The 27555-nt window shown below is 39.1% G+C and overlaps 2 protein-coding genes across 11 annotated transcripts in view; one reads left to right on the top strand and one right to left on the bottom strand.

Moving 5' to 3' along the window:
• Positions 1–24700, top strand: part of ASB14 (ankyrin repeat and SOCS box containing 14) — a 35808-nt gene extending 11108 nt beyond the window's left edge. For 4 of the 10 annotated variants that reach the window (XM_032699080.1, XM_032699083.1, XM_032699086.1 and 1 more), the window contains 6 exons: positions 9441–9653; positions 11533–12064; positions 16862–18051; positions 19665–19782; positions 19920–19966; positions 20226–21172. The gene's annotated coding sequence lies outside the window, so the exon portion shown is untranslated. Of the gene's footprint in view, positions 1–9440; positions 9654–11532; positions 12065–16861; positions 18052–19664; positions 19783–19919; positions 19967–20225; positions 21173–22681 lie in introns of those variants that run through there. The other 6 variants (XM_032699078.1, XM_032699079.1, XM_032699081.1 and 3 more) reach the window with 6 other exon arrangements.
• On the bottom strand, positions 1–26709 carry APPL1 (adaptor protein, phosphotyrosine interacting with PH domain and leucine zipper 1). The gene is made up of 22 exons (XM_032699077.1): positions 26570–26709; positions 22443–22541; positions 21870–21929; positions 21097–21168; positions 20193–20280; positions 18579–18620; positions 17725–17783; positions 17111–17257; positions 15961–16043; positions 15698–15856; positions 14721–14909; positions 14194–14236; positions 13556–13612; positions 12222–12313; positions 11514–11696; positions 9429–9478; positions 8872–9046; positions 8731–8767; positions 7167–7313; positions 6877–6927; positions 6438–6527; positions 1–5407 (listed from the first exon to the last, which is right to left on the bottom strand). The coding sequence occupies exons 1-22, from the start codon at positions 26621–26623 to the stop codon at positions 5258–5260; spliced, it is 2127 nt and encodes a 708-aa protein (XP_032554968.1). The 5' UTR covers positions 26624–26709; the 3' UTR covers positions 1–5257.
• Positions 26710–27555: the final 846 nt, after the last annotated feature.

Genomic DNA, 27555 nt, shown 5'->3' on the forward strand with positions numbered 1-27555 from the left:
TTTGGCATTAGTAGTATTTATTCCTTCATTATCAAGTAAGCATATTTTTTTTTTTCTAGTTATACATGCATCTTTATCACGGAAGTTACAGAATTCAAAAGTCTGCTTTTCCCCAGAAAAATCTACAAACCTTATAAAATACAAATTTAACCATAATGTAGTTATGACTCATGGCTTTTTACATGGTGCTTATCATATAGTAACCTACTGAAGCCCGTGAAGGTGAGTCCAGTACCCAGGTTGGTGCTGTGCTGTTCCCATAACACCAGCTCTGCAGGGCCTGTCACTGTCCTGTGGAACAGCCCCACCACAGGCACTGCACAGCCCCTGCCATGGCTCCTCCTCAGCTTCAGTCTTGGATTGTTGCAAAAATAAGTTATCAGCATTCCCAAGTATAACAACTTCCTCTGAGGTTATCTGGCAATAGGTATGGAAATGGAGAGAACTGAGCTACACTTGATGACAGAGGGAGATAACTACATGTTAGAGCTTTGTTTAATGGAAGGGAACATGTCCTGTCACCAATAATGGTACTTCCTGAAAGTCAGTATTATGAGAAATGCAGGAGGCTTTTGCATCAGTACAAGTCCCACCCAGAAAGTTACGAGAGTTAAGCTTTTATTTAATCTACAAAATGCTGACTGGAGCCCTGGCACAACAGGGTTACTGTCCATGTTTCCAAGATTAAGACACAACAATCAGAGTTGACATAAATATGCCATTGGTGGTTTTTAATACAGCTATTCAGGGAAAATGTGCAAGTCAGTCTCAAACATTGCAAAAATCACTTACATTTCACCAGAACAGGACCAATCCAGAACATCATTGTAAGAATTTGACCACTCCACTCTATTATAAAAATGACCAGAAAGATTGTACAAAGTCCTTGTCTTGCAATACAAAGTTCATTAGGAATACAAGTGCATTCACAATGACACACTGACTTATTCTTGTCATGACAACTTAGATACCACTGTGGCAAAGGAAAAAAGAAAACCAACTTAGTGCTTGATTAAAAAGAAAAGCCTTGGAGACTAATTACCTTGCAAGAATTTTTGTAATATAGATCAAGAGAAATAATATAAAATATCAGCTTTTGCTGTCAGACTAGACAATATCTCTATTAAATTCACTAAGCAGTGGCAGGTTTTCTTTCTCTACGTGACTTATTTCGAAAAAAAAAGAGACTATGTTGTTAACATTTTCTCCATTGGCTCTTCCCAAATTCTGTGCAACTACTTAATCAGAATTTACCTTAAAACATAAACACAGTCAAATTTACCTCTTTATATCAATGTACATAAATTATAGCTTCATAAATCGCTTCAGCTGTTTCAGGATTTTCAGCTCTGAGTTTACATCCATACAAAGAGAAAATCTGACAACTTTATAAGGGGAAATGTTCCTTAACCCTGAAATATTACTTTACTGTTAGATAGTAAATTGTCTTGATACAATTTCAAACCTAAACAGATTAAAGAAGCAAGACTATGACATTCAAATGACTTTACACTACTTGCTTGTAACCACTTATATATGGTTAAGTTGTACATGACTTTGCCCTTGTGCTCTGCTTTAGACTTGGCCACATCTACCAGAGCCCACAGAGGAGTGCCAGGGATTATCTATAATGCAATAAAATGCACACCCATAAGCACACTTGATATGTTTTATATACATGCCATTACATACATAAAGAATGTATGTAGCTTGAAACAGCTGACAGCAAGACTTGCTTGTTCTGCAGCATGAAAACCTACAGAGTTACAAAGTTAACATCCCCTCACCTAAGGGCTAAAATTGTGGCAGGAACTATGAGGCTGCAATTAGCAACATAACAAATTAATCCTGAACGCCAATCAGTACCTGCACAAAGTCACTTCAAAACCATGGACTTGAAAGAATGTTTTCAGGAGTGACTAAAATAATAGTAGATGCACATGAAGCAAACTACAGCTTCAGGTGGAAGTACTTGAAAGATCAGCCTTTGAGTAAAAGGCAATAGGAAATAATAAACAGGAGAAATAAATTACAGGAGAGGAAATCAACCAGTAATTTAGTCACAATAATAAAATGCTCAGGTGGTGAAATCCTACCACAGCAGTTCCCAGCAGAACACAAGGTGTTCCCACTAAAAGTCATGTTCTCAAGGAAAATACTAAGCATTCTGATTTCTTTTTTTAATTAACAAAACTGTTTTCTAATGAAGTAGTTCTAGACCTCATAGGAAGAAAAGGTACCAAATAGTTTTTATTTTGGGAAGGAGACCATGGATAATAACTCAGCAGCTATTTTGCCTTGAGATAATTCTAATTACAGAGCTGTGTGATCCTTCCCTTGGGCAAAGCTCTCACCCCCCTGATAACTCAATGCACCATTCCCATCTGACTTCCTCCCCTCTGCTGACCTTCTTGCTCATTTTATACCAGTGAAACTCCCCTAAATAAGCAAAAAAACCAACCCCTCATTTCATTCATGAAGATCAATCTGTTTTCTTTAACTACTCTCTTCAATCACGTCCCCTTCTTTTAGTGGTTAAGATGAAAATCATCCAACACAAGTGCAATGCACCTCACTCCTATGCTGTCTTAGAAAACCACATTTAACAGCAATGGGAAACTACATTTCAGGCAATGGAAAGCCTGAAAATCAAATGGAATAATTCCAATCATGTATTGCTGAATCTGAAAACTCCCATACGGTGGTGAATTCACCTGCCACTTTATTTGCCTTTCTTCCTCATCTTTGCAGATTTAGATCTAAAATTGTAATAGTAGGTTTCAAGAAAAAAATACAGTAATTCCATTTTCAGACATTTCTTCAGTAAGGCTAATGCAGAACAGGCTACACATCAGAAATGCTTTGTCATGAGACTGCTCATCTATTACCTGTCTTCCCTCTGGAGCCTGGGCTACTGCAGCTCAAGTGCTTAACACAATCCTTCCCTGACCAGATGAGGACTGGGTTCTAGACACTGGAGATCACTGATTTCATAGTATTCCTGTGCTGTTTCTAAACTACTTCATCTTCAGCATGTACTTGAGAAAAATACAAGTCATAGCAGCAACCTTGAGCTGCCCTGTGATATTATTTGATAGAAAACAGAAATATTGGCAAATAAAAACAAAAAACCCAAACTAATGAAACATGAATCAGAATAATTTGGAGAGACAAACTGGCTGCACTGCACTCTCTTTAAGCCTTGATTTAGGCCCAAAATGGGAAAAATTTGGATTTGCAGCCTCTCTGTACATTTTTGTGGGAAAGAATTAATATAGTCTCTTAAGGATACTAGATATGAAATAAAAATGCCACTCTCTTAAAAGAAGCCTCAGGCTGGTGTGGTCCATGTGACTGTGTGGTAGCCAAATCTGGCCACAGGGCAATACCATTTGGCCTCACTGGGCAACAGCCAAAGCAGGTATTTCTGCAAGGGTCTGGCTGCTCTGGGGCTGAAAAATGCACTGGAACAGGGCCTGGGAATTAACTTGGGAAGGGACCTGGAGGCTCTTTGCTGCTCAGCTTCCCCCTCAAGCCAGGGGTGCTGTGACCCCTTCAGTGACTGCTCCAGCCCCTCCCTGGGCTGTGGTGCCACCAACATCTGCTGGGAGCTGCTCCAACTCCTGCTTGTCTGCTCGTCCTGCTGCAAGGACAGGCACTGCTGCCCTTCTCTCCTATCTCAGGAGTGATCAGTGAACTCCTGCACACACAGTCACAGCTCCAGCACCAAGGGCAGGAGGAGCTGCTTTAGCCAGTGCAGGGCATTCCACTGTGCAAGGAGAGCCCTCTGTGCACCTACAGATGTGACCTGAGATTCCTCACTGACTTCATCAGCACTGAGCAGCTCCAGCTATGAAGGGCTGGGCCATCACCAGCTGCTGGGGAGATACTCTGAAAATTGCTTCCATTCCTGAACACCAGAAATGCCCTGCAATGAACTGTAAACCATTCATAACTGTTATATTATAACTTGGACTATAAGTATATTCTTCTCTCTCTACATATCCTGTTATCTTCATGCCACTGTTAGAGAGCTATCTATCTTCTGTTCCACTGGATTTTAATATTTATAGTAATTAGTGCAAAAATAAATATTTCTCTTCAAACAAGTTTTCTCTTCTGGATCAAAAGGTGAATGCACATCTAACACTATACAAAATAAATATTACACAGGGTATGGAATATGGAGTGCAGATTACAAGCTGTAAACAGACACTGCTTTGAAAAATGCTTTCCAGGATTGACTCTGGGATGTAGGATTAGCATTGTCTCTTACTTCAGAAATGGAAAATTCTGTTTGCAAAATCACTTTTTACAGAAAGACTTACAGAGCCTCAACTCCTTTGCAGTAGATGTAGTGTACTGGCATCAATGCATTTACATAGGCCGAAGAGTTTTCAAATGATGGAATTCCAAATGTTCTTGCAACTCTAAGCATGTTTTATAAAAGTGAACTCAAAGGCTTACAGCTCTTTATTCCAAGTACTGGGGAAAAACCAAGAACATGGCACTTGTGCTACAAGGCTATATACATTACTCCTATAATTTGATGAGGAATGCTTTTCCTCATGCAGCAAAGTTCAACTGCATCTCATCAGCACTTATCCAGGTCTGACAGTATCTTTTTCTCCTGCTGAAAGAAATCTTTCAGCATTATATTCACTCCAAAAAGACCCCAATGCAATATCATACAGTGCAAAACGAAACAAAAACGATCCTTCTGTCTAGAACTATTGCACATCTCACTGATGTTAATAAGGATTTTTTTTTTCTAAATCTAAGAACAGTTATGTGCAACAAATTGGGTAAAGCTTAGCACTGTCTTATTTGGACATTCACTTCTGTTTCCAGCAAGGTGTTCTCCATAGTGCAGTGTATAGAACGAGTTTCATGTACTGCTGAAGCCCAAGGGGAGTTTTAAGTTTTGCTTCAAAAGCAGTTAATTGCACAAAGAAGTAAGTGGGGGAAAAAACCCACATTTTTTTTCCAGGCTGCAGAGAAGCCTTGAGAAAACACAGATTTGTAATAAACATGGCAGCATCACCCTGCTTCATCTGGCATACGGAAGAGAAATTATACTGACAGGAAAATGGAAATCACTTAACTGAGAAATAAAAATCAAGGCATAATAGGGTCTATATATTGAGAAGTCTTTTCTATAATACAACAGACCCACCACCTACATTTCACTTCTTGTAGAACTTGTGCCTTTTCACCAGATCTATCCATGATTCCAATTTTAATGAAGTGGGCAGCCTTAGGCTTCGGATTCTCTCTTCTTCTTTCCATCTTCTCCTAAATCACTGTCTTCCGACTGGCTACTGCTCAGGACTACAAACTGTCCTTCTCCACTGCTCTGGTTGGGTCTGCTGGAAGCAGCTATCAACCGGCTCTGCTCCTCCAAGTCCTAATGTGAGGAGAGGGGGTTGGCAAATCAGAACAAGAATATTACCCTTAAAGCCATCTGGAACTGACAGAAGGATACCATTATTATGATTTCTGAACTATCAATACTATCAGTGGACAGCTTTGTACATAAGGAATGAAAAGACTGAATAGGAAACCAAAACATTCACCTTTCAGCAGCTGCACTATTAGAACAGCTCCCAGGTTAACACAGCTGCACCTACAGCCCACAGGGCACAGCAGGCCAGAACAACCATCCTCAGCTACACTGAGAAAGGCAATGGAGCTGGGAAGGGGCTGCAGCACAAGTCTGATGAGAAACACCTGAGGAAATTTGGGTTACTTAGCCTGGAGAAAAGGAGGCTCAGGTGGGACCTTCTCACTCTCTACAACTGCGTGAAAGGAGGGTGTGGCCAGGTGGAGACCAGTCTCTTCTCCCAAGTAACAAGCAATACAATAAGAGGAAATGGCCTTAAGTTGCACCAGGGGAGGTTTAAATTGGATATTAGAGAAAATTTCTTCACCAAAAGCACTGTCAAGCACTGGAACGGGCTGTCCAGGGCCATGCTGGAATCACCATCCCTGGAGGAGTTTAAAAGCCATGTAGATGTGGCACTAAGGGACATGGGTTAGTGGTGGCTTGGCAGTGCTGGGTTAATGGTTGGCCTTGGTGATCTTAAAGATCTTTTCCAACCTTAGTGATTCTGTGATTGTTGAGCCCATTTCCTCCCGGTGTGACTGAACCCTTGTCAGCAAATGAAACTATTTTGTGTCTGTGATAGGTGTTCCTTCAAGCACTGCTCTTAAGTATTCTTATAAAGATGTTTTGTCATTCATATCCTCAAGGAGCAATTTTTAAAAATTATTATACAAAAATATACAAAATCTGCACAGGAAACACTTATGATAATTAACTTCATAATGCTCTATGACCCTGTACTGAAGAGTATGATAGTGGAGCAGGGAGTACAAAACTGCAAAAGAAAGGAAATAGAAAAAACCTAATGTTAAGAAATAATGATGAAACTTACCTTTTCAATTTGCTTTTGTTTATTCAGTTCTTTTTGTTGTTTCTCTTTGACTCTCTCAATTTCTTTCTGCTTTTCTGTTGCTTTTCGATCCTAAAGGGTAAAAATGTAAATAAAGTAAGTAACAACCTGAGACATTTGATACAGTACTGACTGCTATGAGCTTGCTCAAGACTGTGACATCACTGTTTTGATTATTCTCCTTTTAAAGGACTGGTATGGCTGTTAAAGGTAGCAAGCTAAATCCTATATTGAATATTGTCCCACAGTAGACATTGGTTAGTCTTTTTATTTGAGTTTAAATCCTAGGAAACAAATCCCTTGCACTACACAACAGTATTAGTGCATCTGTAAGTATCTTGTAGAATGTGTTCTATTACACATATTAAATATACCCTCTTCCTTCCATTCACAAATATACAGAAAAGGAAAAGATTCTTACCAGTTCTGCATGAAAAGCTATCTGTTTGGCCAGTCCAACAGAGTCACAAATCTAAACACAAAACACATAGGAAATAATAAAAAAAGGCTAATCAAAATGCCTCTACAATTAAGCCAGCATCCCAAATTAGATATAACAACACATTAAAGCACTTACAGGTAGTTAAACTGAGAGGTTTAACTGTTTTTCAGTAAATTAACAAACAATCCCTTAGACAGCTTGAACAGATCTAACACCTTGGAATCCATGTCAGATTCAAAACTGATACAAGTTATGACCATCAGCAATACCTTTTCCCCTTCATTATTTGATTCAAATATATAGCAGATGGAAGTCTGGCGGCTCTCAGCTCTCCCTCCTGAGGTTCTAAGCACAAATCCAAACAGGCGTTTATTCTCCTGGTGTGTAGCATAGAGAACTACACTGGGCAAAGGGAACTGCCAAGAGGATCAAATGTGGAGAGGTTAAAACTGGGTCCAAATATTTTCCAGATGAGGTTTCACATTAATTATCTTCAATATCCTAAATGCACAATCACAGCACAAAAGTTACAACCTGACCAAACATGTAACTACAGAACACAAACAGGAGATGAGACAGCAAAGGATTAAATTACTCAAAAGACAGGCAAACTTCTAAAAACATACTCCATGTAAGAAATGGGGACCACATTTGCAGTGCAAGACAGTCATCTTCCTAAATGTGGTACATTCCTTTTTTTATTTTCTTTTAGTCATTCATACTAGTTACATTTGGGACTAAGCTTCCAATATTTAGTGCCAGGTAAAGGCACTACTTCCCCCAAACCTGCCAACAGCTCAGCTCTCCTGAATTTCATAAATAAAACAAAAAAAAAAAAAAGAAAAAAAAAAAGGAAAGAAAAACCCCAAACCAAACAAACCACATCCCCTCGTTACTTTGTTACATGAAAACTATTTTGCATTCCTATTGCTAAAAGAGAGTGGACTTCAAATGTATCTTTTTAAGGCTTACCAAAGGATACATTTTAGAATTCTGAAAGCCCCTACTCCAGCTGTTATAAACCGATAGGACGAGTTTTTCCTAACCTTAGATGTTTGCATTTGCACAGGGGATGTGCCCTCAGTTGATGTATCTCACCTGTTAAAGATTACAGCTTTGGGGCACTTTTGAAATTAAAGTTACAAAGGTAAAGAAAGAAAAAAGTCCTACTTGAAATATCAAGACATTTTCATGTCCTTAAAATTTCCTTTCATGGAAATTAAAGTCATTTAGAGCCTCCAAAAAAATGGAATGTTTTCAAAAATGCAAAGAAATTAAATGACAGACCAGAAATTGTGCATAAAGAGGGGGAGGGGGAACAGTTTTGAAATATGAAAAATAAAGACTACTATTACTGAAGAATTAAGCTGGCCTTATTTGATACCCTGACAAGAATTCCGCTTATTCCTTTTAAGTGCATTTTTATAATGCATTAGAAAAAAAAACGAGAGCGAACCAGAAACCATTCAACACCCTCAATGTAGTTATGCATTACAACCAAAAACTCCAAACAAAACAAAACAAAACACCAGACAAACCCTTTTGGACTTCAGAACTAATGTGACTCCAACCTTTATATTCTCTCTTTACTATTTTACCCTCTCAGATCATGGGGGGAAGGGGTTTCAAAAGCCAAATTGACCTACTGAAATCACCCTCCTTAAAAATTAGCAGGTGTTTTTCCATTTTTACGTCTGCATTAGTCTCCTAATTTCAGTGGAAATTTGGCTGGAAATCTCATGCTATCAGTGATTTTTACTATCATGTAATAATATTTTTAAAGTAGAAGAATTATATTGCTGGGTATTAATCTTAAAATGTAAAGTTACTTACTCGTAGTCTTGTAACTTGTGTCTGTGGATCAATTAACCTAAAAATTTGGTTTTAAAGACAAACCAGAAAGTAAATTTTACCAAAGTGAAAGAAGATCATTCTGTAAATAAACATGAATAGAAGTCAGGAAGCAAAACTTACTTTAAACAGTCACAGGTGACTAACAAATGTGATTCTGTCATCCTGAAAACGTTATGGATGGCACGAGCTGCAAGGATTTGACGCATTGTTTCATAAACAACATCTGGGCTTTCATCAGACTTCACTTCCATGGAGCCAAGAAATCTTACAATAAATAACTGATGAAGAATTGAATCTAAGAAAAAAGAAAAGTATTGAAAAAAGCAAACTCCATTTTGGGTTTTCCCTTCAAAACCCAAGCTGGACTGCAGTCAGGGAAACTCCAAACTTCTCCTAAAAAGAGGAGTGCTCATACTCAGCAATTAGAGGTACAGTTACCAAACAGCATGCCACACATCTTCTCATTTGGTTTAATGAATACAAAAGATGCAATGAATTATTTTTACAACACATTTTCAGACAGTATAATGATTTCGCTCGACTGGTCAAATACATTGCAATGTAACTAAGCATTCTGAAATTGGTGTTAAATTAGAAGAGAGAAACTAGAGATGAAAACAGAAAATTAATTTCAAATTCTATTTTTATTTTGCATTGAAATAAAACTGTTGTTTTACCTTCTGTTTCAGATTTTGAGCCTCCAGATTCACCAAAAGGATTTGTGCGTCTATTAAAAAATGAAAACATTAAACCAGGAGTCAGATTACAGGAGCCACTCATGGATAATGTAGTAGTCTCATGCTGTGTCAAATACCAACATGTAATGATTTCAGAAACTTGTAATCTGGAGGAATATGAATCTGGAGTATGGTGAATCACCAGAACAGGCAATTTAATCAGGAGTGAGCCACAAATTGCTGTATTTGAGGGCCCACATTATGGGACAAATATCAGATATTGTTGTCCTATTGCTGCCATAGAAAGTTTTGCTCACATGGTATTTTTTTTTATATTTGAATTAAGCCCAAATCAAAACCTTGTTAATATTTGGAAAGGTGTAGTTTTAGGGGATGAAATTTCACAGAACAGCTTCAGGAAGCACAACCAAAAGCTGGTCCTTTCAGAACTCTGTAGGAGCACCCATTTCTCATCACTGTCTCAAGGTGTTGAATTTCTTACTGAAGAGAAGTCACTGGGTTTGTTTGAAATGCAGCTTTCTGAAAACATCACTGGGGTTTTACTCCTAGAGGGTCAAGAGAAATGTGGCTATTTCTGGCTCTCAAAGACAGAACTGCCATTGGTTACAAAGAAAAGTGAAAATACTCTAGGCTTCCAAGTTTCATTTTTCAAAAGCACTAAAGTAATGCTGAAAAGAGCACAGGAAATGGGGACATTTTATTTATTGTAAAGAGGATATCACCCTTTTTCTTTGCCTAACTGATAGCTGAAAAGCTATTGGCAAGGGTTTAATAAACTTCAAATTAGGTTTTACCTGGGAGTAATGCAGGTGTGACCTCTCAATAGTGTTCTAACCATAAATTTCAGAACTAAGAGAAAAAAACTGTTCTAAATAGAACTCTGAAGTCAACCTGGCATTGCTACAATGTTTAGATAACAGGGATTCAATCAAGAACCTTCCCATTAAATTGACCTGGGTAAATACACTAAAGGCAATTCTTTCTATAAGGATCTTCTACCACTCAGACTTTTCTTGTTATTTAAGATTAAACTGCAATAGTAAAAGCAAAATCTCACAGGATCTATCAAAAGGCAAAAATAAAATGTGAATACTTGTCATCAGTATTAGAAATGAGGAAAGTATTTTTATTTTTTTAATAACTAATATTTCTAAAGTAGCATGTTGCCTATCTGTACAAACACTGCAGTGTTTCATTGAAAGTGGTGGTTAATTGAAAATGCTGAGTACAAATCTATCATTTCTGCTATGAAAAACATGGTTTTCTAGAAAGAATTGTAACTGATGACATGAACATATAATTTTCACTCATGTCATTCAAGTTTCAAGTATTTTTCTAGAGGGCAGGGGATATAACACATTATAGTGACTAGAATCTCATTTCAGCTCTTTGGCTTTTTTTTGTTGTTGTTAAGAGCAGCTGGATCTGCAACTGCATTTTCTTAACATCTGAATTTTGTAGATATAGTTCCAGAAATGTAGTGCAGATTTACAGGTCTTAGGTTTGAAATAAATCTCCCACTCAAAAATAATAACAAGTGGAGAAACTGCGTTTATGTTTTGGGATGAACTGTTAGATAATTTTAACTTGTCTGTCTATGAAATCACTCCAGAAGCCTAGATCATTTTCACTCACCTTTCAGGTTAAGAAGAGTGTCATCGTATGCCATCATCACCTGGAGGCAGGGCTACCAAATTTCTCTTGAGTTTCCAAGAGGAAATAACCCAAGCTGCTGGGTGAGCAAGCAATAGGAAAGGAAAATACTTTGTAAAACCGAAAGATTAAAATAAATCAATAAATAAAAGCATTGGCTGTTAAAGCAAGAAAAGCTGCTGCAAACCAGAAAACTACACCTTGACTCTAGTGCATGTAATTAAGCCTTTTTTAAAAATTCCATTTAACAATTAAATGAATTGTTTTGCTTCACTGGCCACTGCACATTTTGTGACTTGAGTCAGGGAGAAGGCAATGTGTGTTTGGGAGCTGCAGTTTAAACGTGGTTTTCTTGTTTTGAATTAGTAACATTAACTTCAGGAATTTTTTCCTTCTCTCTCCATTTCCTACCTGCTCGATTGCCCTGAAGACTTTGCTTGGCCAGGCAGATCTTCACTAACTGGAGATATTATGTCAAACTGTATAGGAGTGTCAGGGGCAACAAGTGAATCCAAGGAAAGTGCTGATAAAGCTGCTGAGTCAGATCCCAGTGACCCTGTGCTGCTGGTACGAGCTGCAGGAGGACGAGATTGTCTACAACAAAACCAAAACATCAAAATGAGAGATAGCTAAACCACAGAGGAGACCAATGCAATATTCTAGAACTTAGATGTAAAACAAAGCAAAAACTGAAAACCTGAAAATCAGGGTACAGTAAACAAAAACAGAGTCTATGTTCCTATCAAATTTAAGTAAGTTAAAGTTACTACTTGCATTAATAATTGCATCAGATTGTTTTAACATTAATATATAATCAATACAATCTGAGGTCTGCTTCCAGGAGTTGAAAACTCTCATTCTGAAATCACACAATGAACCAGACATACGATGCAGCCACCAAAGGTGTCAGCCACTGGCATCAGGATTGCCTGGAACAGTGGATCCTGAACAATGGTAGGAAGGTGAGTGTGGGAAATCCTCCTCGAGCCTATCAGAGATTTAGTTCTGAACACAGAAACTTCTGTGGGTTTGTTTGGGTATCTTTTTCCCCTCTGGAACTTTATCCAGGATTCTCTCTATAGATGTGCTCTTCCAATGACCCCTAGTTCATGCACTTACACAGCTGGCCTCATGCTCTCGTGCCTCTGCTGAAAGGAGGGAGATGGAGTGACAGCCTCCAGGGCTGACTGATTGACACGAGCAGCCATTTCCTGCAGGGCAGAGATGGGAAAAAATAACTGAAAACATTTGTCTCAAAATAAGCTTTCAGATTTTAGTTTTATTTATATGCTGTTCACAGAAGTTATAAACTCAACCCTTTGTGAGAATCTTGCATTCCTAAATTTTCACTACACAGCTGCAGTATTTTCTTCTAGCTTTTCTTGTAACACATACCCTGATGTTAACTTCCTCAATTTAAGTGAACACTCTTGCTTTACAATACTGTCACTGTTAATAAAAGCAATAGCAAAAATAGAGGCAAAATAGAGAAAATGAGAGAAAAGTCCCAATAATAAGCCTGGAAAAATAAGCAAATGTAGCCAGGGAAAAAAAGAAAAATCTCATTTGAGAAATGCAGCCCTCAACTGCAAACTAAACCCCATGAAGATTAAAAACTATCAATTAAGAACTACGTAACAGTTATTTCAGCAAATGATGGACCATTTACAGTTGAATTCCATTTTAATCTTTCATTGAAATCACTAATTCTGATCAATATTTAATGCTGATGCCTTAACTTCCTGAGGTAGAATCAATAGAGAAAGTCCTTGAGGAAAGGATTTTTGGAGAGAGAAAGTGCAGGAGACAACAGTGAAGCACTATTTTGGGGAGTGTATGACTCAGAAAATGAGAATGGCTACGAAGACACTGGGAAGTGAGGAGAAGGTGTGAACACACACACCCCTTCACTGATATGAGGGGACTGAACCCCTTTATGCCAGGACTAAACAGAACCTCAGCTCTACCTTCACAGAAATGTGCTCTACCTTCATCAGAAATGAGCTCTGCACTCCAACTGGTTTGCTTTCCAAAGTTATATTTAGTTCCTAACCCAAAACCTGGAGTGACACACTCCATTTCAGCCTGGAAGATCAGGGTTTTTTCTACAAAATTGTTATGCTTATAAAATTCATATTCATAAAATTGTCACTTCCCTCTAGTAGAAATTAAATGTATCCATTTGAATATTTGTGATACTATTTTTTAAAAGAGTGTCATATACAAATACAGGATCTTGAAGGTGTCAAAAGGCTACAGCAAATATAAAGGTCATGTATTTTTAATACTTTCCATATAAGCATTTAGATGAAGGAGACAATGGACTCCATGCATTAATACCATGAAAAGCTTCACATTACACATGTAAGAACTACTTGGCTTAATTCTATGCTATTAATTTTACATAATTACTTCTTAACATATTACTGATTACTGTAAGTTTTAATAGTTACCTCAGGGTTTTCACTTAGATATATCTGTTTAGATATGTTGTTTATGGTGCATATCCACTGAAAAAGAGGGAGAGAAAAGAAAATAAATGAATTTGTCATGTTTTTTTAACAAACTTGATTAAATCCCTGAGTTGGCTAGTTTCAGCACTTTTTCTACTTTCTTTGTAATCTCAGGGAGCCAAATATTCTGCACATCCACCTTGCCATTAAATTAACTACCCTCTGCATACTGCACCTTACCTTACACCTTTCTTACCTGAAAAAATTATTTTAGTCACCTTAAAGATCAAAACTAAAGAAAGCCTAACTCACAACTCTAAGTATTTAAAAAAAAAAAAAATAAATCAGGATTCTCTGTACTTCATTATTCTGTTCTGCAAATGACACTGTTTCCTCAAGACATTAGAAAGATTCAATCTGACTTTTGAGGAACTTGCCCATTTCTTGCATCTGCAAGCTACAATCTGTTTTCTCCCTCTGCTCTGGAAAACCACTGGCTCCTGTTTCTGGCTTTTCAACTTTTCCCTGAAGGAGAACACTAACTGGAATATATGCAGTGTCCAACTGTGGTTTACAAATGCATTCCTTCTGCACACCAGAAACTCACTGGGCTCCATGTGAACCTCCTAGGAGCTTACCTCTTCATAATCCTTTTTACTTTCTGCCTGTAAGATTGAAGACCTGAAAGAGGAGAATGGAAAAGATAATTCTGTCTATTTAAAATGCCTCATAAGTACATTCAGCAAGGAAACTCCAATTTTATCTTTGTACACTGAACAAGTTACAAAAGGCTGAAGATTCTGTGTATGTTCTGAGTGCAGTCAGCATCTAACTGGGGAAGGGAGGGACCTATGCTTTCATTTAATTGAAAACAGAAAAAGAACAAAGTTCTAATTGTGTCCATGTAATACTTCAGTACTCACAAAACGCAATAATACGATTGTAAATTGATGATCATAATCTTATTCTGAAATACTACTCAGCTACATTATAGACCTTACAAAGAAAAATCCAGACTTCATGAAGTTAAAACATCTCAGATTTTGCTTCTAAATATCCACAAAAATATCTCAAGCTATAACCTGCCCAGAGGCAGACCATCTTTCTTTTCTTAATTGGTGAGTCCAGCATTACTCACAGGTAACAGCAGTGTCAGACCACTCACTTTTTGCCATCAAAAGATGTTATCTGGAAGCAGTACCGTCTGTCCTCACAGTCCACAGCCATCACAGAGCAGTTGTCTATGTCCATGACAAGTCCCCCAGCTACGTCCCCTCTGGCCTGGCTCATCAGATTTCCACCTTGGGTGAAGTAAAACTGTCTCTCCCAACTAGAAGATACCAGCCCTGTCTTACTAAAAGATAAAAAGAGGTCCAGTTAGAGGATTAGGAGCTCAGCTGAGTTGGAAGTCACTTGGAATAAACCATTCCCCATTTCATGTTTTAGGTCAGTGTTACAGCTAAATTAGGGTCTCTCCAACTGTTGGTTTTTTCATGCTACACCTATTGCTGGGCAAAGAACACACAAAATGATAATAATTGCTTTCTTAAATTACGTGAAACAATTTAGAATAAAAAGGCATAAGTACTTAAGTTTTGATGATCAGCTTTCACAGCACTGCTTTACACAATATGCATATTCAAATTCTATGCATTACCAACAGGAGCTCTGAACTGTGCATTTACATTGCTAAGACTAAGTTCTGAAGAACTTTGTGTTAAGAACCAGCTTAGTCATGTAAGATACCTCCGTTTTCCAAGTATTTTGTACCATTCAACAAGATTTCCAAAATTTTGCTTAGAGCTGAGAGATGGAATCTTGACACTTTCCCATTACAATGCAGGGAAATTATACTCTCATAAACTTTTTATGTTTTGATGTGAAAATTCAGGCAAGATTAGACTAAAATGGGGATAACTATGCTTTGTATCCAAATGACACTATGTCAGTGTAACAATGAATTTAATACTAATTAGGTGAAGAAGTCCAAAGAAAGAAACAGAATAGCTCCTATGGGACTTAATTAACTAAGTATGTAAAATCAGCATAGCTAACATCAACAAAAAAATTCTTCAGCTTTTTTAGCTTTCCTTTCCCAAAATTAAATATTCTGGAATTTTTAATTAACAAGTTAGTTCTTACTTTCTGGCATTGAGATAGCCAGCTTTCCGTGTTAGATTTCTATGAACAGGAAATTTTGTAGGATCAGGATCAGGCAAATACAGTGGATCACTTGCCACTTCCAAGTCCTCTATGGTTTGCTGCATGTTTTCTACTTCACAATCCATTTCCCTGCGAACACTAAGATCAATAATGTGTTATTAACAAAGATAATTTATTAATAAGTAGAAACAGAAAAAATAATTGTCTTGATGAAAGTTCAAAATTCAACAAAAACAACTTACTTTTGTACACTTGTGCCAATATTGGTCAAAAATTCTTCCAGTTGCTCAGTAAGATTTTCTGAACCCATTTTAAAAAAGCTTATCTTTAAAAAAAAAAAAAAAAAGGAGAATTTAGTAATTAATAAAACTACATTAACAATTGATGAAGTCATAGGAGCTTAAAGTTTCTCAGAGAAATCTATTTTCATCTCTCATTCCCAACAAAGCTAAACTGAGTTTAGCCATAAGAAATCTCAGAACAGGAAGCCACAGGGAATGGCCCTGCCCTTCCCATTCTTAGATCCAGCAAAAAGCTGCACCTGAACAATAGGTTGCACCACCTACTTTGTTGCACAAAACATGCAGAGCTTGGTTCTTAAATACAAGCTGCAAAGTCTGAAAAAGAAGCAACAGTCCTTGCCTTTGGAAAGCTTTCAGACAGGGTGAGAAGTTAATTTCTGCTCAGGTCACTGTGGCAGTGCCAGGTGCTGGGAAGTCTGACTTCTAAAAAAAACCCCATATTTGATGACACACTTCTGAAAATACAAATTAAGTCTCTCCAAAGAACTTTATCATGGTTGTATTTTCTGTTGCACCTGTCCCCAAATAAACCAATAATGAACTTATTTATATAAAGCAAAAACAAGCCAGAATGCTTTTTAGCATTCCAGTTCTTCCACACCCTTGATTGAAAACGGTAGTGAGGTGACTTTTGATGATTAAGTCATTTCAGAATAGCTGCCATGGGAATGAGTTGAACTGAGGAGGTTCACTTCACTTCCATGGGGACTCTCCTGCATGAAAGCTCTAATCAGCTCTTCCCATTAGGAGAATCAAGTACACAGCAATGAAATTTAGGCAGTGTATCAAACTCTGCCATCTGGGTTTTGGGGTAGAATTAACCTTTATATTTGTCACCCAGACTTTCCTAAAAGATTCTCTGATGGGAGTGAGGGCATATCATGATGAGATTCATGACTAGTGCTGGCTGCAGACACTGTTCCTGGCAGCAGCTGTGGCAGCTACAAGGAAGTGGATGGGGTAGGTCTTTTTCTCCATTTTCTTACTTGCAGGGCAGTACAAAATCTTGCAATGGATTTCAGTACATCAACCTTCATGAAGTACTTTTACATCTTCTTTCAGACCTACAGGTTTCAGAATCTGAAATTACCTGAGCTTGCATATATCCTAGCAAGGGCTCCAGCAGAGAAATTTTCTTTTTGTACTGGAGAGTATTTAATGCACAGAAGTAATGCATCATAGTCTGATGCTGTTTTTTCCTAGAAGTATATACATCTTCTGTAACTTCAGCCTTGATCTGAAGGGACACAGACAGAAGAAGGGAAAAAAGTAATGTTTGAGACTTGGCGTTGATCACATGCCTTCTGAACAGTTTTATAGACAGCATGGAAAAACAAGTCATGTTCTACCCTCTATCACCAGCAACTGCATATTTTACTCTGCAATTCTGCATCTCTAATTTATAGATGAGATACATGAAAAACAAATACAGCATTCTTTTCTCCATGAAAAGTATGGTTATTTCTTTTCAAAACCAAATTGAATATGGCATCACAATTTTAACCCTAAAGCATTATCAGTTTTACAAGACAGGTATGTATATGTTGGGGAAACCTGCTTTTCTGTCTAGGCTGCTAAAACATAAACTATCAAATGACAGGTGGAATCTGCCATACACTGTCTTGCATCACAAATACATATAAGATTAAAATTATTTCTTATCTCCTCTAAAAATCTTTATATTAAGTATTTTGTTTTACAAACCTTTTCATTTTCCCTTCTTTTTGACAACCGACTGTATCTGGTAATGGCAGCATCGTGGTCTGCAATTAGGAGAGAATTTATGATCATTTTGATAAACTAATGACTTATGAAACAGAGCAGAAATCCTTTTATATCACTGTGTCAGACAGACAGATGATTGCAAAGTTCTGTCATATTAACACCTTCAGGAACTGTTCTTGTCTGTTTATAATCATTTCACTGCTATGAAAACCTGGGCTGAGGAAAGATTCCAACCAGACACGAACGTCACCAAATTGTTACAAACTGCCCTAAACATCCACTCTTCCTCAAAGACAGAATTTTTCTGTAAGTAGAGACAACTTTACATTATGAAAACCTGTATATAGTCTTTTTTGCTGCTAATGTAATGAAGCAATTTACACTGAGAGAAGTATAATCTTTACTTAAATAATAAGTTCTCTATGAGGACATAGTAGAACTAAAAAAAAAAACTTCTGACAATAGGGAAGAGAACTATCAAACTCATTTTAGGGAGGTAAAGTTTGTTTATTTATCCAGTCCTGACTTTAGTAAGTGAGCTAGCACTTCACTATTTTTAGTAATTTTGGTAGCATAACCCTACATTATTTAATAATCATATATACAGTTTAAGTATTGTAAAAAACACTGTCAATTTGCCTTAATGCTTCAGTGCACGAAGCAGGGATTTACAAGTGAACTAAGGACAGTTGAGTGCCTAAGTATCATTGAAACAAATTACACCTTAATTAGTCACCTTAAGCCTACAGGCTTAACTCCACTAGTTTTCTGAATAAGCAATCTACAATACTGTTGCCTTGTAATATCTGTAAGATTAAGTATTTTACACTTACCATTGCTTGCAATTTGGAAAACTTCTTTTAGAGTTAATATCTCTACAAAACAACATACCACAATTTAAATGAGTTGTTATTAACATAACAGTCATATATTAAGGTTTCTCATGTAATGTTTAAATACTGAGCAGTTGTAGTTAACACCTTGTATCACATTGAGTTACCAGCACAGGCACTATGGGACCAGGAAAGTCTGCTCCTACTTGGGGCCTGGGTTTCATTTCTGTGGCTGGCTGGCTCAAAAACAATACTGTAATAATGTAAAGAGGAGCTTCTTTTCAAAAGTCTGTGAAAGATGTTATCAACACAAATGAGTCACCAGTCTAAGTTCTGGTTTGAGCTGGGGAAGTGAAGCACAGGATATGGGAAGTATCCAACCCCAGAACACATTGTGATTCCTCCTCCCTAAAATGAACCATGTTCTAGCTGATTATTTAGTCTCCCTGTGTCAGGGAACTGAAAGCAGTACAGTATCTTACACCTGTTCTGATCCTGACTGTGGTTTGTGTCATATTACAATGGAAACAATGAACCTGTGTTCAACTTTATGGGAAAGCAAATACAAAAAAAAGCATGGAAAAGCTGTAGAGGAAATGCCTTTGAAGTCCAGAAGGAAGTATGGTGTCATTACACACTGCACCAGCTGGTGGCAGAAAACTTCCAGTGGGAAAATCTATTCTGTGATTATTGCCTCAGGGATCCTGCTCAGTGAGGACTAACAGGGGATTTTTCCAAGTTCTGAGAAGCAATATTAGCCTTGGGATATTCATGATCCCTTGCTCAAAAAGCATAAGCTGTTTAATCTATAATTTTGCAGCAAACTACTGCCAAAGAAGTATTTTCCAAGATTCATAAATAGTCAGAAGACTTAAGGAAGACTTGAAATGTTTATTTCGATTTAAGACTTAAGACATTCATATGTTAGGTACACCCACTCTAGAATGTTCACAACAGGGATATTGAAGTTATTCTGGTTTTAACTCTTATAATTTGTATTTAAAGTCCCTTTGCCATACAATCTATTCACTTCATCATCTCGAGTAAAATCTATCATAATCACACACATACATTATTTTAAACCAGGCAGAATAAGACACAACTGTCACAAAAATCAGAAGCTGGAAGCACCTTATGCCTGCACACAAGAAGTCACCTGTATCACCAGCAGGGTTGAAGAACCATGTCACTAATTCTTAATATAGTAAGTACTACAACCTTGGCACTTTGCCCTTTGAGTTTAGTCCAGCAATTACACTGATGTCATGGTATTAAAATATACACAAGTATTTCCTGAAAATGCAAATTATCTGAAAATTATTCTTTCCCAATGTTTTTCAGTAACTTGAAAATGGTCATCTTGGACAGAAGATAAGTGCTTCCATAATGTAAGTAATACTTTTATTGAAATAATAATAGTGTTAAGTTCTTCAACTGTAATACTCTCATGAATAGAAATAACTTACTTTTTTTTTAAATGGGGAGATGCATACTTTGAGAGCTGAAAAAATAAGTGGCGTATTCTATTTAGTGAAACAAGAGCTATGGAGATTAAATGCTACATTTTATTGTTGCTGCTGTAGGTAAAAAGGAATATTTGGTCAAGTGCTCTACCTTTTAGATCCCTTTCTTTAAACTGGGTAATAGGAAACATCATTGCATCTGCAAGCTGAGTTGAAAGTACTGCATGGCAAGAGCTGAGCTGAAAAAGAGAAGAAAAAGAACGAAATCTTAGGAAAACAGTGCTCAGACCAAATCCAATCATGGTAGGTTGCCATCAATGTCACTCAAAAATGACAGGTACTTAAACTACATAACTTAAACATCATTTTACACATTCCTTTTTTTGTAGCTAATTTTTTCTAGGTTCCAGATCTCACCACTAGTTATCTACAGAAGACTAAACTTTAGAGTTTAGTTTTTGTCCAAACTTTTCAAACCTTATTCCAAGTTACTGGATCATATCTAAAGATGGCCTCACACATTCAGTTTATTTTTCCAGCCACCTCACAGCCTGTCTTTCACAGTTTACAGAGGTAGAACAAAACATATTCCTCCTCCCCAAATGCTGTTTAAGTAGGGTTAAAACTGAGGAGCTGGACCACAGCAAACATCCTGATTCAGCTGTTAATGGTGCTCAATTGTCTGTCCTAAGAGTCAGCCTTTAATATAGACAGCAGGAGGCTCCTGCTGTCTGTACCTAAAATCAGTTGGGTACCAAAATCAGGCAATACAAATACCCTCATGAAAACAGTCACCAGCTGCCACTGTGCAATATTTTTGGCTGTATTTACAGTAAGTTGAACTCCATTCTTTCCCAACAGTGTATCCTCTTTTTGCTGAATTAATTCTTTATCTTCAGGTTACATAACTTTAAATAGATGCTGCAATATACAATTGTTACCTTGTTGACACATGAATGCCATTTCTGTACCTACTGTCTTAAAAAAGGCTGGAATAATGAAGCAAATTAAAGTCTATACATGACAACCTCAGCAAAGCAGATGGAAGCACTTGCCTCATCAATCACTTTTGCAAATTGCTGCAGAGTGGAAGTCATGACTTCATCATCTCCCCCCAGTGGGAAACGCTGAGAAAAGATAAAAAAAGTTATGTTGTTGGCAGTGTTTCCTGCCATTCACAAAACTATTAATCATGTCTATGAATATATTAGGTATTCCATTATTTTAAAACATTACACAGTTAAGATACACTGAAGTTGTTCACTTCATTAGGTGCAGAAGGAGGATAGGGAGCAGCAGCCTCCTAAAAGAAGTAAATTTCTTGGTTTTAATGTGCATCTCAGAAAAGGGGGCCCATCAGCAAAGCCTTCAAAAGTACAGGCTCCCAAGGAAGAAAGTAATGGATTCCAGAGTCTTTTCTTTCAGAGATGGAATTATTCTCCCAGAGTAAATTATGGTTGTTAACTGGAAATTGCTATGCAATCTCTTCTCTTTGTGATTAGTAAAATTAAAGCACCTAACAGTAAACAGGTTTATAAAATGAAATCAAAGCAAAACCACCCTAAGCAACCCCCAAAACACTGATCCAAAAGTAAAATATTTCAGAACTTATTAATATTCTTCATGTAAAAGGAATTCATTCCAGTTTAGTTGGAAGAACTAATATAAAGATGGTAGATTCTTTTGGCAAAGGTTTGAACCACCAACCACAGCAATTCATTTTGTATGGACCAAATCTAAACACATTCTACATTGTGCTCTGGGAGATAAAAGACTACAGAAATACACAGTCCTGACCACATAAAGACAACAATGATTTACAAAGTACCTGTTTCTCATATTCCTTCAGAAGCTTTGAAGTCAGATGAGTTGCTGCACTTAATTCATTCTGATGAAGAAAAGGCAAAAAAGTAAAATCAGTAAAAAAGTCAAGCAATTCAAGTATATACAAATTAAAAATACAGTCATAAACTCAATTGTTCAGAAAACCACACAAAATAGATTCTGTCTGGCATAAAAGTGCAGTTATTTATAGACAATGAATGAAACATGAACATAACGTGGGCAAAAAAATCTCCCACTTGGTGCATACTGTTACATACACCAAGATCATTTAGTGTGTATAACATTTCAGAAACACTTGGGAAATACAACAGAACTACTTGACCAGAAAACCTTTTTGTCATAAGAAATTCTGTTGCAAAAGAAAGCACAAGAATTTAGTCTTTACCACACCCTTATAGAAAAACAATCATTAATTCTTACTTTGTTTCACTTCTACATTTAAAGAATGTGGAAGTTAAAAAACCGTATTGCTTATAATAATTTCAAAAAAAAAGAAAGAGACTGGAAATGTGGTTCAAAAGCCTTATAATGCATTCAAGAATTTAATGAACTCTACCTGTGCATCATATATTCTGTGCATGGCTTGAAATAACTGATTGATGTAATTGGATATTGCAGCAGCATCTTCTTCAAATACTCCCAGCAAAGAGCGGGTCTGTAACAATCAAACAGCCAAAATACCAACACAGCAAGTTAGAAAAGTAGCATTTAAATGTAATGGAATTTCAGAGTTAAGTAGCATTGCTTCAGGTTTCATTAATGAAAAGTTTACAAACCCTCCAACACCGTTTACAGGTATGATACCTGCTGCATGCCAAAGAATCTTATCCAAGCTCAGCCTCACTCCTACTGTCAGCCTCTCTCCAGGTTAATACATTTTCAGAAAGGAAAGGACCAAGGGAGATGAACAACTGTGTTAAAAAGTTGAAACTGCAGCAACTACTGGAACCACTGTGGTACATCCCTAAGGAAAAGGGTAAAGATGAGTGGTATTAAATGGCATGCCAGGAATACAGGTTCCTTCTGCAGTGAGATCCAAATAAAGGCTGTGGTTTTCCCATACTGTCCAACCTGCACGAAGACAGCTGCTGGCTGTGCTTGGACCTGTAATTCACCTGTGCAATAACCACCAATTCTGTGATCAAAAGGTTGAGGAACTAAACCCCACACCAAACCAAACAATACAACCTGCATCTGGTTGTCCTCAAGACAAGTGTTTTCACCACTGAAAGGGAGTGAAAAGATCTGTCCTTTTGTCCTTATCTCAGCTTGTCAGTCTGTCTGTTCCTTAGCTGGTGTCACGCACAAGCCTGATGACTCTGTGTTCTATTGCACTGCCCACATCACTGATGAAGGTGCTTAACAGCATCAACCTCAAAAATCAACCTCACTGTCCACCTATTAGACTTCAAAACACTGATCTCTATCTGCCAGCCCACCTATTCAGCCAGTTTTTCCACTCAGGTCAGTCCAAACCTCTCCCTTTGGCCAGAAGAAGTTACCAGAGAGCGTGTCAGAGTCCTTGCACAAGCCGAGTGACACCCCCTGCTCTCCCTGTGCTGGAATGACTGACTGACAGGTGACTCAGGTATAATCTGCCCTTTAAGCTTAAATGAGATGCTGACTCGGTGTTCTTGCATCCTTTTTGCACTTGGAAGCAAAGTTACTTCTCACTACAAGGATACTGAAGGGCTTCCTTCCACCGAGACAGAAAGCCCAGAGGGGGAAGAGCAGAAGATGTTCCTATAACTCTGCACAGGCTCCACTGGCTTTTCCTATTCTAAAACATTGGTTGGGATGCTTGGATGTAGAAACAGGAGTATTGCTTGCAAGAGCCACAACAGAAACACTTTAGTAATGTTTTAGCAAAAAGACTGTGCTTTGGTTTTAGGTTTACATTAAAATTAATGCCCAGACAGAAGACTGAAAGAATCTTAAGTACGTAATTGGGGTTTTTCCCAAATTATGATTGTTAAACACTTGAAATTGGAAATTCTTAGTCTTCCCTAGGCTGAATAACTGTGGTTTCCTCAAAGAGGAGGGGAAGGAACTAATGGGGCCTGGGAAAAGAATAAAAGACTGGTAGACTTTAATGCTGGTTCTAGCTTATAAAACAAGTGGAAAGGGGAGATAGAGAAGGAAAGAGGTGGAGAAGAACTCAAATCTCTGCCAGGTGTGGCAACATGTGTCATCCTAACAGCCATGACTCTCCCATTAAAGGAGACAGACATGAAAGAATGCAAAAGAAAAAATTACATGGTACTATACCCACTGAATTATATACTCATGACCTTTAAGCCTGACCACAAATAAACCTGAACTTGTAATTTAAGGGAATATCATGTAAGGTTTCTGGATTACCCTTACTCTTTAAAACCAGACACTGAAGAAAAATGCTTTTCTATGTTTTTTATGTTAAAAAACTGGCATTGTATGATACTGATAGAAAGAAATTAACCCGAAACTATAAACAAATTACGGCAGACTATTGCTTAGCAGAAAATTAGAGGAATTGTTCACTCATGTTTTTAGTAAAACTTTGCCTCATTTTGCATGTTCTTTAGGATGCTTTCAACCTGTGTATATGAGCAGGGAAACAGGAGAGCACCAGTGAGAAGCTGCACAAAGAAACCACTTGGTTAGAAGTCAGTGAACTGTGAAGACTTCTATGCCATGCTATGTACTACTCACAGGTGATACTGCAAGAGCCTGTGCTATCCAATCTCTTGGCTTTTTTGTTGTGCAATGCTTTGGGAATGCAAATTAGTCTGAGCAGAAACTCTCCCTAAATATACACTGAGTATGTGTGTAATATATGTCCTGAGTTCTGACTTAAATTGCTCTGCTTTGCATAGCAAAAGACTATGTAAACTTGGCCTTTGGTTTAGGCCTGACAACACAGTGGTTAGATTTCTATCCTGTGACAACAGGAAGTGAAAGGGGTTTGAAATTTTAGAAAAGGCCTTCCTTCCCTCAGACACAGAATAAGTTTGATGTTTATATACCTACAGTTGGTGTCTGGAATCTGTCTAAGCTCTGGGCCATAGTTCAGCACTAAACAATGACCTGGGCTGATGAGCTTTTTCATTATCACAGTAGGAATGCAACAGTCATGGCAATTCCTCTAGAGGAGAGTTCTGCTTTCTTCAAGCAACATTTGTTGCCATTTCCATTGCACTGATTTCAAAGTAAGAGAAATTAAGTAATGTAACAGAAATGGACTAATGTAACAGAAAGCTACAGAATCCTTGCTATGTTCTTCTAAGATATGATTGCCAGAATTCACCTAAAATAGGAAATTTTAGGTGAAATCCAATTGTTTAAGCACAACAATTAGGGTTGAATTAGGCTTTGCTAGTCTGTGTCACAAATAACCTCAAAAGACTCTAGAATTTACAATTATGTTCCAATAAGAAACCTTTTTTGCACGTGCTTTCCAAACGTCCTCAGATGATCCTAAGTTTATTTTACATTTGGCATTTCCTATAAATATGAATAGTTCTGACTTCCTTATACTGAGAACAGACCTTCAAGAGATAATTTTTTTTTTTTAATCACTATTGTTGTAACACTTTCAAAAATTTTTCCTCCTCATGAGATGACACCACGTTTAGCCAGAGGCCCCATGACAGGCCAGATCTCATCTCACATGTAGTATCTGAGCTATTTGGGGCACTGCTGTTCAGAAAGCAACGATTCCCTTTCTGCATGCCCTTCTAGTGCCTTCTCTAAGTCGTTCCTCCCCTTGGTTTAGAATTGTTAAAGTGACTGTCATTTTAGAGAGTTAAAATTCCCTATTAAGCAAGTGAAAGCTTTTCTTCCTATGGCCAAGGAATCAAAGCCACCAGCACAGATGCTGTTACAATACAGGACGTCTTGCTCACTACGTAAACTGTGCATCAGAGCAAGGATCTTAATTTAAAAGGCTGCAATAAAGGAAAACACACTGTAAACTTTTTTTCCCCCACATCTAAGAAGAGCACTACAAGTACTTGCTGTTGTTGCTACCAGCGAGAGAAACCCGTGCAATGGAATAAAGCCTTTCCTGCTTTAGAGAGAAATGCCACCGCACTACGGGGCATCTCTGACAAAGGTCAGGCACAGCAATGGCACGGAAGGATCGGGGCAATCAAAGGCCTTTGGGCTCCATGTGCTTCCCCCCCACTGTCAGCACAAACCACCGCCGCGACCCAACACCTTGTCACACGGATCTATTAAACCTTAACGCGGTTTTAGCGAAAAGTAAAAGATAACACAAATCGCCTTGAGAAGCGAAGACGGGATTTTGTCATCACGAGGTGTCCAAAATCACTGCCGAGCGCGAAGGCGGGGGCGGGGAGGTCCGGGGGCCGGCGCGGGCTGTGCCCTGCCCGCGATGCTGAAGCACACGCAGTGCCCGGCCCATCACCGGCCCATCGCCCCCGGACACCAGCGGGGACGGCCGGGACGGGCAGGACGAGCCCAGACCGCGGCCGCAGCCCCTGCGCGGGGCGGGAGCACGGGGAGGCACCAGCCGTGCGGGAGCGCTCCTGCCGCGCCGCCGGGAGCGTCCCCCGCGCCCGTCCATCCGTCCGTCCGTCCGTCCGTCCGGGGCTCGCCGGGGACCGGCAGCGCCGGGGGAGCAGCGCTGGGCCCGGAGCGCAGGGGCCGGGCCCGATCCGGCCCCCGCCGCGACCGTCTCACCTGCGGGCTGTCCTCTAGCGTCTCCTCGATGGGCAGTTTGTCGATGCCGGGCATGGCGGCGGCCGGGCCGGGCTGAGGTTCCGCTCCCGCAGCAGCTCCGCTCCCCCCGCGGGCCCGCCCGGACCCGCCACGGCACCGCCACCCCCGCCCCGCGCGCCGGACGTCCCGCCCCCTGCCCGCCCGCCTGCCCTTCCCATTGGTCCTTTCGCCCGGCCTGCCCGCTCCTTATTGGCGGGTGGGCCCGTCTGTCTGTCCGCCCTCGCGCGGGGCCGTCCCGCTGCTCCCACCCTCGCGCTCGGCCCCTCAGGGCTGAAGGGTCCGGGGGTCCCGGGAGCGGCTCCAGGGGAGCGGAGGGAAGCGGAGCGGGGGCAGCCGGGGACGTGTCCCAGCTGAGATGACCGCCCAGCCGTGCGGGTCAGGGCGCCAAACGAAGTGTCCTCCCCGCCTTGTGTGCAGTCCGGGGGCTGCTGCTCTCTCCTCACGGACGACCGCCTCGGGGGCCGATCCACGGCGCGGTAACGCTGCCCTGATGGAGCAGCTTTGGCACTCTTTCCACGCCACCTTTGGGAAGTCTCCTTTTATCCCTGCCATGTGGGTGGGTCCCAGGTGCGGGCCGGTCTCTCGTCCCGTGCCTGCGGTGAGAGGACCAGAGGAACGGGCATTAAACTGAGACGAAGGAGATTCAGATTAGATACGAGAAAAAAAAATTCACTGTAGTGGTGCTGGGCTGGCTGTTGGACTGGATGATCTTAAAGGTCTCTTGAAACCTTGGTGATTTGATGATTCTGTATATCTCTCCACCACTTGAAGAGGTATTTCTATCCCTATCAAGCTAGTTTTTTGTTATAAAGTGCTGAGGACTTGTTCCTGGTTGTGTCTTAAAAAAACCCATTGCTGGCCACCAAATTTTCCCCTTCAGAAGCAAGAGTTCAGTTCTGGTGGGCTCTCTGCTCTCTTAGACTGGATAAGTTTGGTGCCATAGGTTG

This window comes from Chiroxiphia lanceolata, chromosome 11, assembly GCF_009829145.1.
Source record: "Chiroxiphia lanceolata isolate bChiLan1 chromosome 11, bChiLan1.pri, whole genome shotgun sequence".
In the NCBI taxonomy this organism is placed as follows: domain Eukaryota; kingdom Metazoa; phylum Chordata; class Aves; order Passeriformes; family Pipridae; genus Chiroxiphia; species Chiroxiphia lanceolata.

Coding starts and splice junctions, on each gene's coding strand:
- APPL1 (XM_032699077.1), bottom strand. CDS start 26,623: ATGCCCGGCATCGACAAACTGCCCATCGAGGAGACGCTAGAGGACAGC. Junction 8,768..8,871: donor GTCACCTGTGACTGTTTAAA/GTAAGTTTTGCT, acceptor CCAAATTTTTAG/GTTAATTGATCCACAGACAC. Junction 7,314..8,730: donor CACAAGTTACAAGACTACGA/GTAAGTAACTTT, acceptor TCCTCTTGGCAG/TTCCCTTTGCCCAGTGTAGT.